The following is a 14288-nucleotide window of genomic DNA, read 5'->3' on the forward strand; positions in this document are numbered from 1 at the left end:
CACAAACTCAAAGGTTACAGTAAATATTTAGGGGACAAGAGACATCTGAAAAGACCTACTTACTGATTTAAGACAGTTTATTTAGGTTTTAGAGGGGTGGGGGTGATGTGCATTTTGCTGGGTACCATGAAATGAAGGAAAAGGCAACAAAATGCCAGATACACTGGGTTTAAAGAGGCAATAAATAACATTATGTCCTCTGGAAAAGAGGGAGGTAAATTAATTATCAACAGTAAAGAAATGGAAATGTGGCCAAATATGTGGAATCAAGATTTAAAACAAGAAGAAATGTATATAAAATAAAAAAAATCTGTACTAATTAGAATTGTTATTGAAAGAAATAGAAGAGAATTAGCATTTCTGTGACTGATGGCAGGACTGACTTATCTAAATGACATATTATATCTGTCTAGAAGGAAAAACAATTATGAATATGAGAGGTGTGGGGGAAATAAATTGTGGAACATATGGTTTAACTGTTAAATGTACACAAATGAGAGATAGATAATTTCTGTACTAGTAAGAAAATTAGGAAAATGATTGGGTATGGAAGCAATAATGGGAAATAAAGGAAAAGGAGAGTCTGTATAATTAGGAAAACATTAATTTATCTGCTTCACACAAAATTTATTGAAGTAGTTGAATATTTCACTCCGGTGTATAGTGGGTGGCGGTAACGCACCTAAGAGCTTCTTGCAATCCACCCTGTTAAGACAGACGAAGAAGAATCCCAAGCCGCGGAAGCAGCGTGTTTCTCTCGCGATATCTCCGCTGCCGCCGTTGTCCCGTTGAAAGAGGCATAACATGGCATCCGACGGTACACCGGTCGCCGAGGCTCTCCCCTCCGAATTGGGGAACGCCATCGCGGCTTTGAATACATGGAACAACCCGGACCTTCAGGCCAAGCTGGCCGAGCTCGGAGCCCCAAACATGGGTGAGGAAAATGCGGGGAAGAAAGTTTCTCAGGCCCCGGGCTCAGCTAACTCCCCGCTAGCCAGTTGCTAGCTTGGAAGAGAGCATTAAAAGCAGTGTTGAGGTGGGCCATCACCAGGCCTGCAGAGTGTTTATATTCACATTGTACTCATTTTTTCCTTATTAACAAGTATAGGAATACTAAAGCACTAGCTGGGATGAGTTCTGATTATTTTAGTGAAGCTACCACCTCAATAGAAGCGCCTTTGCTAACTTTCAGGATGAGGAGCTGACCCAATGAAGTTACGCACGTTTGTTATTAATTATAACGCCTGTTGAATGAAGATTTACCTAGAAAACGATTCTTATTTCATGTTATCTCGCCGATAATTTCATCCACCTTCTGTCATCCAGGTCCTCGAGAGGAGCTAATTGACAGGCTCAAGAGCTACATGATCCAGGTAAGCTTTAAACGAATAATAATGTCTGCTCTCTATGAGAAGGCTGCAGGAATGGTGGAGGTTTCATTCAGTCTTTTGCAATTGGAAATAAGTTTTTTTTTTTTTCTGTGCCTGCTTGTATTTGCAGACTGGAATCGTCCTGAACAAACCAAATGATGACAAAATGGGCTCGCAGGTGAGAAATCACATTTTTATCAGTGATTTTCAAACTTTTGTCTTGGTTCAACCCCCTCCCTCTGTTTGTTAGACATAAACGGCTAAAATAAATGGGCTATTGTTGTCCATTTACTTTTTATAACAAGATTGTGAGTGGATGTGATGATTTTTATTTAATTGTGTTGTTGTTGAGGTTGTGTTACATGTTTAAAATGTTCAGGTTTTGACAAATAAGCTTGATTGGTTTAGACCAGATTAGGGTCGAAACAATTAATCGTGATTAATTGATTATTGAAATAATCGTCAACTAACTAAGTAATCGTTAAATGGAGTATAGAGACTGTAAAACATGCCTCTAGGTGACAGAACGACCCACTTAGAGCAGTAATTATATCAAAATTGCAGTGGTGTCAAAAGTACACACATTTGTTACTTAAAAGTAGAAGTATAGATACTGCAGTTTAAAAACACTCTATGAAAAGTTAAAGTACCAACTTGACCTTTTAATTCAAGTAAAAGTGAAAAAGTAGGTGCTCCAAAAACTACTTAAAGTATAAAAGTATAAAGTAACCTTTAAAAAAACAGCCAGATGCCATTATATAAACTGAAAGCTCAATTTTTGATTATTTCGAAAAATTCTCTGAGATAGGGCCAAGGATGAGGGAGGTCTTGTTGGTCTCCGTCTCCCGATACGCTCTCGCCTGTGTCCGACCTTTCAGACATTTCAACATCTTTTTCTGAATCCAACATTGTAGCATGGCATAGACAATTCATTTTTGCAGTTTGAGGAACACCTGCTTAGTTCGGATGATTTCCTTTAGCTAACCAATGAGTGTTTGCATTATATGACTCATCCAATTACACTAGATTTCACTAGATGCGGATGGAGAGAACGATCTGCATTGGATGGCGCACATGACGTGAACTAAATATTATGGAACATTAAACCGAAGCCAAGAGTAACGAGTAACGTTTGTTTTAAAAAAGTAAGGAATAGAAAGTACAGATACTTGTCTGAAAATGTAATGAGTAGAAGTCAGAAGTAGGAAGAAATATAAGTAATGGAGTAAAGTATAGATACCTAAAAAGTGTACTTAAGTACAGTAACGAAGTATTTGTACTTTGTTACTTGACACCTCTGCAAAATTGTAAAGAAAAAATATTTAAACATTTTGCATTTAAGATGAAAAACCTTTTTCTTCTGTCAGTGTGCTCTATCCAGAACTCCTCAAAAAGTTTCACCTGGTTTAATTTGGTAAAAGATCTTTTTTATGGAACCTTTTCTATCTGATAATTAATTGAAAAAAATAAGCAACAGATCAATTTGCAAAATAATTGTTACTTTCAGCTCTAGACCAGATTAGGATTAAGAAAAATGAAAAAAAAAATGTTTCTTCACAGCCTCATCATGCTGAATTAAGTTTCCTTTCTTTTGTTTTCATATTTTGCTACTTCCCTCCCTCTAGATGCCAGGGATGCCGACTATGCCCCCCATGCCTATGCCGCCAATGCCTCCTGGCATGAGCATGCTCCAACCTCTGCCTATGATGACCCCAGGAGGTCCCCCTCCTCCTGGTATCCCCATGGGAATGGACCATGCTTCTCTCGCTCCTCCAGGCATGACCCAAGAGGATCAGCTAAAGATGGCTCAGCAGAGAGCAGCCATGGTTTTACAGCAGGAGGAGCGGGCCAAACAGCAGGTGAACTTTACTCTCAGTGTTTCTCAGTATTTAATCCCAGGAAACCGATCTGTTGCAGTACAACCTAACCAAAGAAATAAAATAATCTTATGAGCATCCTAACCCAAAGTTTAACACATATATTCTCATTGGGAAGTCTATAAATGATACTGCGGCAGTTCTGTTTCTGTAAAGTTATTGTGCTGTCATCCTTTTTGAATCACATGTTAAGGAATGTCTTACAGATGTGCACATTTTCTCTTTATTTGCTTATACTTACTTTTCTATTCTCCATGATCTTTTCCTCTCACCTTTGATCAGGCTGCAGTAATGCTGGAACAGCAGGAAATGGTCCAGATGCAGACAAGATCCATGACGTCTGTCGGGGAAGTCAGAGGTTGGTTTGATCCTTTATTCAAACATATAAATTCAGAAAAACATAAGTAACTTTGCTCTATAATGGATCCTATTCATTTGAAGTTTTAGTAACTAACTTTAAGGTCTTTAGATCATAATCATTTTGTTACTCAAGTTTTATGTTGACAATACATGTGGAAGAAGGATCTCTGGTCCGATGAGACCAAAATTGAACTAAATTACCAACATAAATGGTAGAAACTGCTCGACCAGTTTAACATGGTGGCAGCATCATGTTTGCATTTATCAGATGGATGGAGTTTAATACAGGACGATTCTTTTAAAGGCGCTGGTAAGGTTTCACCTTCCCGGTGGGCAGTGGCCTTAAACAGACACCCAGAGGGAATTTAGATCACATTTTATTCTTGCTAGAACGGTTCAGTATTATTTAGATCAGAAAGGCAGGACTTTTAAAAATGTGTTTGAATATTCTACTCAAATCAATCCACTGAACTTGAGTTGGTTCTAAAGAATTGAAGAAAATAAATGTCTGTCTCTACAAGTTTAAATTTGCTACAAGTTTCCCAAAAGCAGCTTTGATTGTAGCAGAACGTGGCCCTGCAAAATTACACTATTGTTCTTTTTTGTTTAAAAAGGGTCATTAGAAACAGGTGTTACTACTTCATCAGTGCTCAGAAAAAAAATAAAATGTTAGAAATATATATTGTTTTTGGTTGGAACAGAGTATGAACATGGTTAAAGCTGCAGTGTCTAAGATTTAGCCCTATCTAGTGGTGGGCTAAATAAATCACAGGGCTCTGAAGATGCTTATGTTCACCAGCTCACTTATCTGAAGAATAAAGGCCAGAAGACACAGAATCCGATTTTGCATCTAATGCGACAGAAAATTGTGTGGGACGAGGTCGTGGCGTTTAGCGCTCATTGATAGTCAGCAGGGAAGATTTTACGCAAGGGGGTTTGCGTAGGTCTGACTGAGCTGGACCCCAGGTCAATTTTAGTTTGACTATGCCTCAATTCAGCGATAATTTCATGTCTCTGACAGGAAGAGAGACATGATTACAAAGTAAAATATATCCGCTTTGGGGAAAAATGCAAAATAAAATCTCTTAAATGCACGGCGAAAGAGTCACTTTTTATTTTATATATTTTGACATTTACCGAATGGCTTAGCTGTCACCATTATTAGTTCCATCCTGACAGCAGAGCCAATAAAAACGATGTTGCAAACAGACCTTAAGGTGATGCACCAATAACCTTTTAACTGGACAACGTGGGGAAGTTTAAATTCAATGAAAATCGTCTATCCAGCCAAGAGTTTTCTACATGGCTAAAAACAGTTCCAGGATGTGAGGAATGGCGTATTTTAAGCAAGAAGTCATTCAAGTTCGGCACGATGGGAATCAAAGCTCTGGAGTCAGACGTGTCAAGAGTGGAAAACAAAGCGCCAAAATCAAGTTACAGAGAAGCAGCAACTATTTCTCAGTTCTGTTTAGTGGTGTAAATCACATCCATCATGGCGATTCGATTCAGTATTGATTTCCTGACCCAACGACTCGATTATTTTCAGTACTCAAGAATACACCACGATACGATTCGATTAATTGAATTGGTTCTTTTTATATTTTTTTTAACCTTACACACTAGACAATGTTTCAAACTTGAAATAAATCAATGAAAGCTGTAATATCATTATGCATTTTTTTTTTTTTAGAAACAACAGCAAATAACACTGCTGTAAGAGTATAACGAGGAAGCGAGGTAGGAGGGCAAAATGGGTTTAGCGCCACCGCAATACGGGAGGGAGAATTACGTCCAGAAGCAAATGGATAGAAATAGACCGGAGGAAAAAAAAAAGATGAGTCGATACTCTTGCGGACGTATAGATGCATCAGATCGTCGGTTGTTGGATCGATTAGTCGATACAAAACGATTATTATTTACAACCCTAGTTCTGTTCCACCCATGTCTCTGCAAGGCCTCTACAGCATCTCCGACGTTACAAAAAGCACCAGTAGCACTAAATCTCTGGATAATGTTTGGTGGTTCGCCTACAATGAAAGCAGAGCTATTATGGACTTTGAGTCGGGATCAAAACAAATTTTGTGATTCATTAGTTGTTAAAAATATGTTATTAGTGTGTTTTTAGCTTTCTTACTTTTTTGAAAGTTTTTCAAAATTATAAACATTTCTACTGGGACAGAAAGTAATGGTTTATGTTAAAATAAGCATCTGGTTAAGTTGGTCTTGAAGATTTATTTGAAGGAACAAAAAAAGTCTTTCAAAATTCTTGGATTAAACTTGCCGTGTGATCAGATGTGATCTCTGTCTTACGTTTCAGCCCTGGATCCTCGAGGTCCGCTTCCTCCTGGTGTCACAATGCTGCCACCCCAGAAACAGAGGGTGCCCCCCCCTCCAGGAGAGGATAACAAGGAGGTAAACAAATGATTTATCTGTGGATGTTGTCTTTTTTCTTCAACAAACTAACACATGTTTTATATAGGCTGTTTGATAAATATATCTGAATATTGAATCGGGTAACAAAACTAAAACCTTTGTTGTTTTAGATAATCCTTTCTGCTAGGGGCTAAAACAGACCTATCTTCATCTTTATTAAAGACCTTTTTCATTTGAACCTTTTCAGATCTGGCAGAACGAGGAAATGAGCGTCGGTGGGCCTAAAATCCCTCAGGTCCTGGAAAAGATCCTCCAGCTGAAGGAGATCAGACAGGAGCAGCTCACCGATCCAACAGGTCAGTTACTGCCAATGAAACACAAACACTGATTTAAGGAGACTTCCCTGATCTTTTTATCTGTTGTTTTTTCATATTTGGTCCCCAATATTCCCACTAAATAACACAATGGGTTACCTTTTTCATTGACCCCATGTCAGTCCTTCTTCCGTTAAGGCATGCAGCTGGGATCGCAGATAAAATACAAAGTGTTATCTGTTTCAGATTATGCTGAGTAACACATGCCTCGGATTAGCCAGGACTCTGAGTGGCTCTGCTCTGTTTGCATTTGCAGATCGTCCAGCTGCTTTTCTTTTATGTCATGTGACCGTCACACTCTCTCCATCCTGTCTTATCTTACCTGTATCAGCACTTCTTAAAATATGAAAACGGAGGAAAAAAGATTAATTTATGCTTTTATTAACATCCCATAAGCTGAGTTAAAGGCCGCCTCGGCTTCCCTGTTCAAGTCTGACAGCTTTCCGTTTGCTGAGGCAGTGGATCCCATCTAGATGAAGGCTGCACAGTAAATGGTGGAGATGTCATTGTGACATCAGTGTCTGCTGTATTCATCCTGCAAAGGGCTGTTTGAAGTGCAGTAATTGCTAGCTGACATATTCCTAGGGTAATGAGTTAGAACTTTTCATGCTAATGTCACATTTAGCCGGCTGGCCTGAGTCTCCTGCAGGAAGAGGCTCTTTATAGATTAGAAATCATGGCTTTAAAAGCTTCCAGTTATAGAAGCACAGATAATAGGGAGAGGAAATAAGCTTAAATTAGCTAAATAAAATTACCAATGTTGTCAATGTAAGTTTTTTTTTTTTTTTTTTTTCTGTCCTGCAGCCTTAAGGCAGACACTGGATTGAAAGGATCTGTTCTGAACTGCTAGCGCCTGTTTATAATTAGAACTGGCAGATTTAGGTTTTATAAATATATTATGCTACCAAGAAAAATACATTTTCCGCACTTAAATCATATTGCTGTGGAATCATTGGAGATGTATTTATTTACAAATATTTTATAGCTGCAGCCTGAGCTGACATCGCTGAGGATGGATCCATGAGTGGGCTGGCTGTCTGCGCTGGAAGCAGCTTGTTTGAGATGTTTCTGTTTGAGGATGGGGTTAGTTTAGGTCATGCTTTAGCTCAGCAAAACATTTTAACTCAAATAAAAAAATCAATTATCTAAAAGTCAATAAAGTACTTCAGGCACTATGTTCGCTAACTCAGGAATTTTGCCGTATTTTTTGTCTCAGCTCTTTATGAAGGATCATAACAAGAGGATTTTTTTTTTTCATTTATCCATAACAACAAAATATAAATTAAAGCACCAGCCTGCTTTATGTCAGATATACAGCATCCATTCAGCTGGTTAAATAAGCTAGAGCTAAATCTTCAGATGGAGCATTTTATTGCAAATTTTGTATTTATAAATCTGTATAAAAATTTCAGAATAACAATACTTAATCTGGATTTTTTTTTTAAAACTCGATCAGAGGGAATTATAGAAAAATGTAATGGGATTAATTGTTATTAACCAATTATTGAAATAATCAACTCATTTAGTAATTAATCTTTAACTGGAGTTTAGAGACTCTAAAACAGGGGTCACCAACCTTTTTAAGTTTGAGGGCCACTTCAAGGGTACCGAGACTTAGGAAGGGTGCGACCATTACTGACCCATGAGCTGCAAGGGTTAGCATTAGCCTAAACTTAGTTCATTATCAACATATTTTTATTGTTTCTGTTAATTTCTAAGTTTATTTAAACATTGTCATTATGATATCTGTATAAATGATTAAAAAGAAGAGCAACAGAATAAAATAAAATTTCAAACTTAGCCCACTGGTGGGTTGTTCTTTATTTAGAAGACTCTGAGGTCCCCCCATGTGTTCCTTGAGGGCACCGTGTTGGTGACCCCTGCTCTAAAACATGCTGTTAGCTGAGAGAGTGACGAACTTAGAGCAGTTTTTATACCAAAATTGTAAAAAAGGGGAAAATAATTTAAGATGGAAAAACTTTTTTTGTTCATCAATATGCTCTATCCAGAACTCCTCAAGTGGAAAAGTTGGTTTCACCTGGTTTAATTGCTTAGAAAGTCTTATTTAAGGAACATTTTGTTATCCGATTATTAATCGATTAATAAAATAATCAACAGATTAATCAATTTGCAAAATAATGGTTAGTTGCAGCCCTACTTTAAATTGTCATTCTCCCTACAGGTGAATATTACGATGAGGGAGGAGAGATGGATGCGGCCGGTTCTGGTCAGGTGATGTCTGAGACGGAGGACGATGGCCAGATGTCCAAAAAAGATGTAAGTCCTTTTAAAATCTCTGAGAGTAAGCTCCCTTTCCATAGGCTGTGTGTTTTCTTTACATGCCAAATGTTTTCACCAGAAAAATCGCAAACGCCGGAACCGCAAAAAGAAGAGCAAGAAGAAGCGAGCGCTTGAAAAGAAGGAGGAAGCGGAGCAGCAGAAGAAAGAAGGGGACGAGAAGGAGAAAGAAAAGGAGAAGGGAAAAGATCCAGAGGTGGAGATCGAGTACGTCACCGAGGAGCCAGAAATTTACGACCCCAACTTCATCTTCTTCAAGAGGATCTTTGAAGCTTTTAAGGTGATGGCAGTAGATTATTAATTCAGACTAAACGTTAAAGAATCTCATTTGTATAATGACGTTATGCTGTTTTCCTCACATTTAGGTAACAGACGACGTGAAGAAGGAGAAAGAGAAGGAGCCTGAGAAGGCGGAGAAACAGGAGGCTGTGGGCATGTTGAGGAAGAAGGGCTTTGAGCTGGAGAGGAAGGACAGCGACGATAGCGACGAGGTACGAATGCTGTCCGCTGACACAAACGGGATTATCGTTAGGCTCAGATTAACAGCTGCTGTGTTTCACCTGCAGGAAGCCAAGCCAGATGTGCCCAAGCTGTCTAAGAAGAAGCTGAGGAGGATGAACAGGCTGACCGTGGCTGAACTCAAACAGGTGAATCCATCAAAAAGTATAAGATGAAGTGGTACACGTGCTCCTTTAGTCTAACCTAATCCTGATGGGGTTTTTTCCAGTTGGTAGCTCGCCCAGATGTGGTGGAGATGCACGATGTGACGGCCCAGGAGCCCAAGCTGTTGGTCCACTTAAAGGCCACCAGGAACACGGTGCCCGTTCCACGCCACTGGTGCTTCAAGAGAAAGTATCTACAGGGAAAGAGGGGTATCGAGAAGCCTCCGTTTCAGTTACCGGAGTTCATCAGGAGGACGGGGATCCAGGAGATGAGGGAGGCCCTGCAGGAGAAGGTTGGTGTCCCTTTCAGTCGTCTATAAACCGAGAAGATTTTCCTCTGTTAACGGGTTGTTATGTGACCGACTGTTTAGGAGGACGCCAAATCTATGAAAACCAAGATGAGGGAGAAGGTTCGGCCCAAGATGGGGAAGATCGACATCGACTATCAAAAGCTCCACGATGCTTTCTTCAAATGGCAGATTAAACCTAAACTCACCATCCATGGAGATCTTTACTATGAGGTACAGCACCTGCCTCTCTGTCCTAAGGCTGGAACCAGAGCTGCATTCATCCATGTTTTCTGTTTGGTAAATGTTAGGCTGGTGGTATTCTCATTCTATGGACAATAATAGATGCCATTAAAATAATCCGATTTTTCAGGCTCATAAAGCCAAACAAATTGACTCCAAACAGTACCAGGCTTCTCTCTTTTCATGCATAATCATTCTCAGGTTTCAAATATATATTTTAAATCCTATATTTCAGTTTGTGGGTTCAGTAATTATCTGCATTGTGTTTTGTTTTTTGCTTCCTTAGGGTAAAGAGTTTGAAACGCGCCTGAAAGAGAAAAAGCCAGGAGATTTGTCAGATGAGCTGCGGATTGCTCTGGGAATGCCGGTTGGACCTGTAAGCGCAGTAACATCACATCAAAACAACATGTCAGAGTTTATTGAGCTCAAAACTAGAAATTTCACATGAAAATTTCACCCATACCTGCAAGCATAAAGATTTGGTTGGAATACAACACCTTGCTGCAGATGTTATACCTCTTCATATCTTTCATATTTAGATCTAATGGCTATAAACGTCAATCTGTTTTATTGGGATTTTCTGTGAATAACAAATACTTGATACCATTTTCAAAAACAAGGTGATTAAAAAAAGATAAATAAGCAAAGGAATAAAAATCCTTTTATAAACATGAAAAAATAATCCTCCTTTTATAGCAAATATGTGCAAACAATACTTCTTCTTAATATTGATGCCATGCAAAATTAGTATTGTATCTAGATATAGTGTTTGAGTATTAATACTTTGTGTAGTATTGGTATTTTTGATAACCTCAGTAGCTAATCGAAGATTTTGACAAAAAAAAGCTAATTGCAATTTTTTTAACAAATATTGTAATTTTACATTTGATGCTAACATTTTGAAGGCATAAAACAAAGATTTTTAGGGAAAGATGTCGTTTCATGTAGAAAATAGTTTTGCACAATTGACACACATGAGAACAATATCCAGTAATAGATTTAAAACTTCTTCTTTGGTCCTGAAAAATCTCTCATAAATTCAGAAGAGGTTGAGGTTGTTAAGTGTTTTGATTATTAAATATCTCAGATTAATCAGGCATAATGGAAATCAAATTGAACAATTGCAAATGTATTTATTAAATATATATTTTCAATCAGAAAATGATAATTCTGCAGGTTACTATCATTCAGTCAACATCAAGCAGTTGTTTTGCATATTTTTTTTAAAGTAAAAACCAATAAAAAAAATGACAAAACAATCCTAAAAATACTGCAGTCCACTGCCAGCTGGGAAACAAACTGGTTATGATGCAGACATCTTAAAATAAGAAGTGCAGATGTGATTCTTAAGGTTTTTTTGTGACTTGTTAGTAGTTTTATAACGATCTGGCTATGGAGCAAAAACATATTTTGCATTTGGCCCTTTTTCGTTTCATGTTTTCCCAAACCCAAAGTAAGTCCAAACAGCTTATTAAGTTTGCTTAATGTAGTTAAACCCTCAATATTGATGCAATTAAGGTCAATTGTGAGGCTCTAATTTATGTTTATATAAATATCCTTTTGCATGTAGAGCAAAAACGTGAGTTTTGGTTTCATCTGACCCGAGCAGCCTCTCCCTCGTGTCGGTTTTACCCACATGGCTTGCAGCGGACTATAAATGGATCTCCTAATGACTTTATTTGAGCCGTGCATCTCTTCCGAACTCCTCTGAGTCGTTGGGTGCAGGACCAGCAGTTTCTTAAACCTGTCCTTTCTGTCGCTCTACCGCATTAAATCCCAATAAAACGCATCCGATTTTCTTGCGGTAACGTAACAAAATGTGACGCGGTACAAAGGACGTCGCTGCTTCTGTGAGGTGTGGTAGATTAGCGCTCATTAGGAGTGACAGGCGGCTGCTGGGTGATGTTTATTTCTGTCATTCTGTTTATTGCTGTGATTAATGTCTAGGCAGTAAGAATACGTGTGTTTGCTGAGATGCGCCGTGGTGTGTTCACACCCACACCTCACAAGAGAATCACTGTTAATAAAACGCAGTAAATATTTACCCATACAGCTTGTTGTATAGACAGCAGTGTGTGACAGGTGAAAATCCTCATCATATGGTGAACAAGCAGGGGAGCCTATATTCACTGTTGACTGGGCAAACAACGCTCTGTGTTTATATCTGGTCACCCTTTCATTGGCAGAACGCTCACAAGGTGCCCCCTCCCTGGTTGATCGCCATGCAGAGGTACGGCCCCCCTCCTTCCTATCCTAACCTCAAGATCCCTGGACTCAACTCTCCCATCCCAGAGGTAAAAACCTACAGCAAACTCTTAGTCGCATTTAAAACCTCCCAAACATATGGTGTTTTTTATTGCATGCTCTCTTTCATGTCGTTTTCTGCTCATCAGAACTGTACGTTTGGTTATCACGCCGGCGGCTGGGGGAAGCCTCCAGTAGATGAGATGGGCAAACCGCTCTACGGTGACGTGTTTGGAACCAACGCAACAGATTTCCAGGTCAGAACTATGCAACCCAGGGCCAGAGAATACCACACTCACCTGGTTTGGTTTATTTTTACACCCTAGTTAAAGAGAAACTATAATCAGAATAAAAAAAGAAACATTTAAATCAGAGAGTCTAGCTGCAAACATGCACTATCAGAACCAGACGTTTATTCGAAGCCTTTAAAAGTAAAAGCTAAGTTTAAAAAGAAAATAAAAAAATACAAAAATAAAGGCCAGTGTACTGAAAAAATAATAAATAAATAAATAAATATATAGATATAGATAGATAGATTAGATGAGCTTTATTGATCTCACAGCGGAGAAATTCACTCGTCACATATTGGCATAGAAGTTACAGAAGGTGCAAACAGGGAGGAAAAAGGTGCATTAAGAATAAGCAATATATATACAGTATATCCAGGTACATACAGTATATCAAGATAAATAGGATTAAGGTGCAAGTGTACATGTATCGCACAATATAATATATTAATGCAGGTCTACAGCCAGACCCCTCTTAAATGTAAAGCAAAAAAAAAAAAACACTAATTATTTATTTGTTGTTAAATATGATTAATAACATTTTTAAACCCTCAGGTGTTATTTTGGTCTCTTTAGCCTTAAACTGTATTATTGAATACAATTTTAGTTTATAACTGACTAAAGCAGATTTTTTTGCACCAGATTGTGGTAATTCTTAAATTAGATTTAGACAGATTTATTTTATTTGTCATTTTGTTTACACAAGTGTAAAACAAAAAGAAATTTCGTTAAGAACAGCTACAGGTATCTAGAAAAAGTGCAGCCTTGAAAAACAGTAAAATATATATATATATAAAAACAGTAATATATACAAATGACTGTATATTTACAGTTCTAACATTTCTGTGTTTTTTTCATATATTTATAAAATATAATGAAAAGCAATAAGATAACCCATTTTATAAAACATTCAGCAGTAATCCATCTCAGTCTAATCAAATGCTAAATAAAAACTTTAATCAATATACCTAATAATTATTAACATAACTGAGGCTTAGTTAAAATATTGAGCATTACATTTTTGTAAATATATACTGATAATTTTTCCGCAGTTTACTTTCTAACAAAAGAGAGAAAAAAACATTGAAAAAATGAGGCGAAAATAATGTTCCTCAATTATTCAAGAGCACAGAAGTCGAAATAAGATGCTGGGCTCAAATTAAAAATGCATAAAACAAGCCGCATTTAGGATGGGTTTTTTTTAAAAAAAGCATTTTTTTTAAATAGAAATATCTTTTTTGTTATAACTGACTGGCATTAAGCAATTAATCTGACTTTATAAAGAAAGTCATTTTAGAAATTAGGTTTGTTCTAAAAACAAATCTATAATTAGAGAATTTTGTCCTACATGACTTCAAAGGATGTTGGAATTATCTCTGATTATTTAAATATTTAATGTAGAAATAATTAAATATAAGATATTAGCTGCTTATTGTGTACATATGTTATGGAAACTATTTTCCTAAAAATACAGTTTGTTTTGGATGATTATTTTTAGTGCGCCTCCTGTCCTTTCAGTGGCTGACAGGCGTTTTGTCTTTATCTCCAGTCTAAAGCGGAGGAGGAAGAGGTGGACCGCACACCGTGGGGAGAGCTGGAGCCTTCAGACGAAGAGTCGTCTGAGGAAGAAGAGGAGGAGGAGAGCGATGAAGAAAAGCCAGATGAAACTGGATTCTTCACCCCAGCAGACAGGTGCTGACGATGTTAACTGATTCAAGATGTGACAAAGTGTGACTGTTCTGTTTTGGACGTTGAGGAGGGATTCTTCATTCTGTTTTTCAAGGCTTCTCATTCTTTTATCGGGATAAGCAGCAAAGAAATTGTTAAAAAAAAACAAAACACTAAAAAGTTTTTTTTTTTTTTTTTTTTAGTCTAATGAAATCAGAACTTTTAAATGCCTTTAAATCATGAAG

At 37.6% G+C, this 14288-nt stretch overlaps 1 protein-coding gene across 1 annotated transcript in view; it reads left to right on the forward strand.

The window, feature by feature from the left end:
- The first annotated feature begins 804 nt into the window (after window positions 1–804).
- sf3b2 (splicing factor 3b subunit 2) overlaps window positions 805–14288 on the forward strand; it is a 15355-nt gene continuing 1871 nt past the window's right edge. The window contains exons 1-17 of the mRNA XM_015403714.1: window positions 805–934; window positions 1327–1373; window positions 1501–1548; window positions 2996–3229; window positions 3530–3605; window positions 5925–6019; window positions 6228–6336; window positions 8537–8631; window positions 8714–8932; window positions 9018–9143; window positions 9219–9299; window positions 9380–9607; window positions 9686–9835; window positions 10131–10220; window positions 12031–12138; window positions 12238–12345; window positions 13925–14067. Coding sequence (XP_015259200.1) covers window positions 805–934; window positions 1327–1373; window positions 1501–1548; window positions 2996–3229; window positions 3530–3605; window positions 5925–6019; window positions 6228–6336; window positions 8537–8631; window positions 8714–8932; window positions 9018–9143; window positions 9219–9299; window positions 9380–9607; window positions 9686–9835; window positions 10131–10220; window positions 12031–12138; window positions 12238–12345; window positions 13925–14067 — 2087 coding nt within the window. The remainder of the gene's footprint in view (window positions 935–1326; window positions 1374–1500; window positions 1549–2995; window positions 3230–3529; window positions 3606–5924; window positions 6020–6227; window positions 6337–8536; window positions 8632–8713; window positions 8933–9017; window positions 9144–9218; window positions 9300–9379; window positions 9608–9685; window positions 9836–10130; window positions 10221–12030; window positions 12139–12237; window positions 12346–13924; window positions 14068–14288) is intronic.

This window comes from Cyprinodon variegatus, unplaced genomic scaffold (assembly GCF_000732505.1).
Source record: "Cyprinodon variegatus isolate N-32 unplaced genomic scaffold, C_variegatus-1.0 Scaffold1550, whole genome shotgun sequence".
Classification (NCBI taxonomy): domain Eukaryota; kingdom Metazoa; phylum Chordata; class Actinopteri; order Cyprinodontiformes; family Cyprinodontidae; genus Cyprinodon; species Cyprinodon variegatus.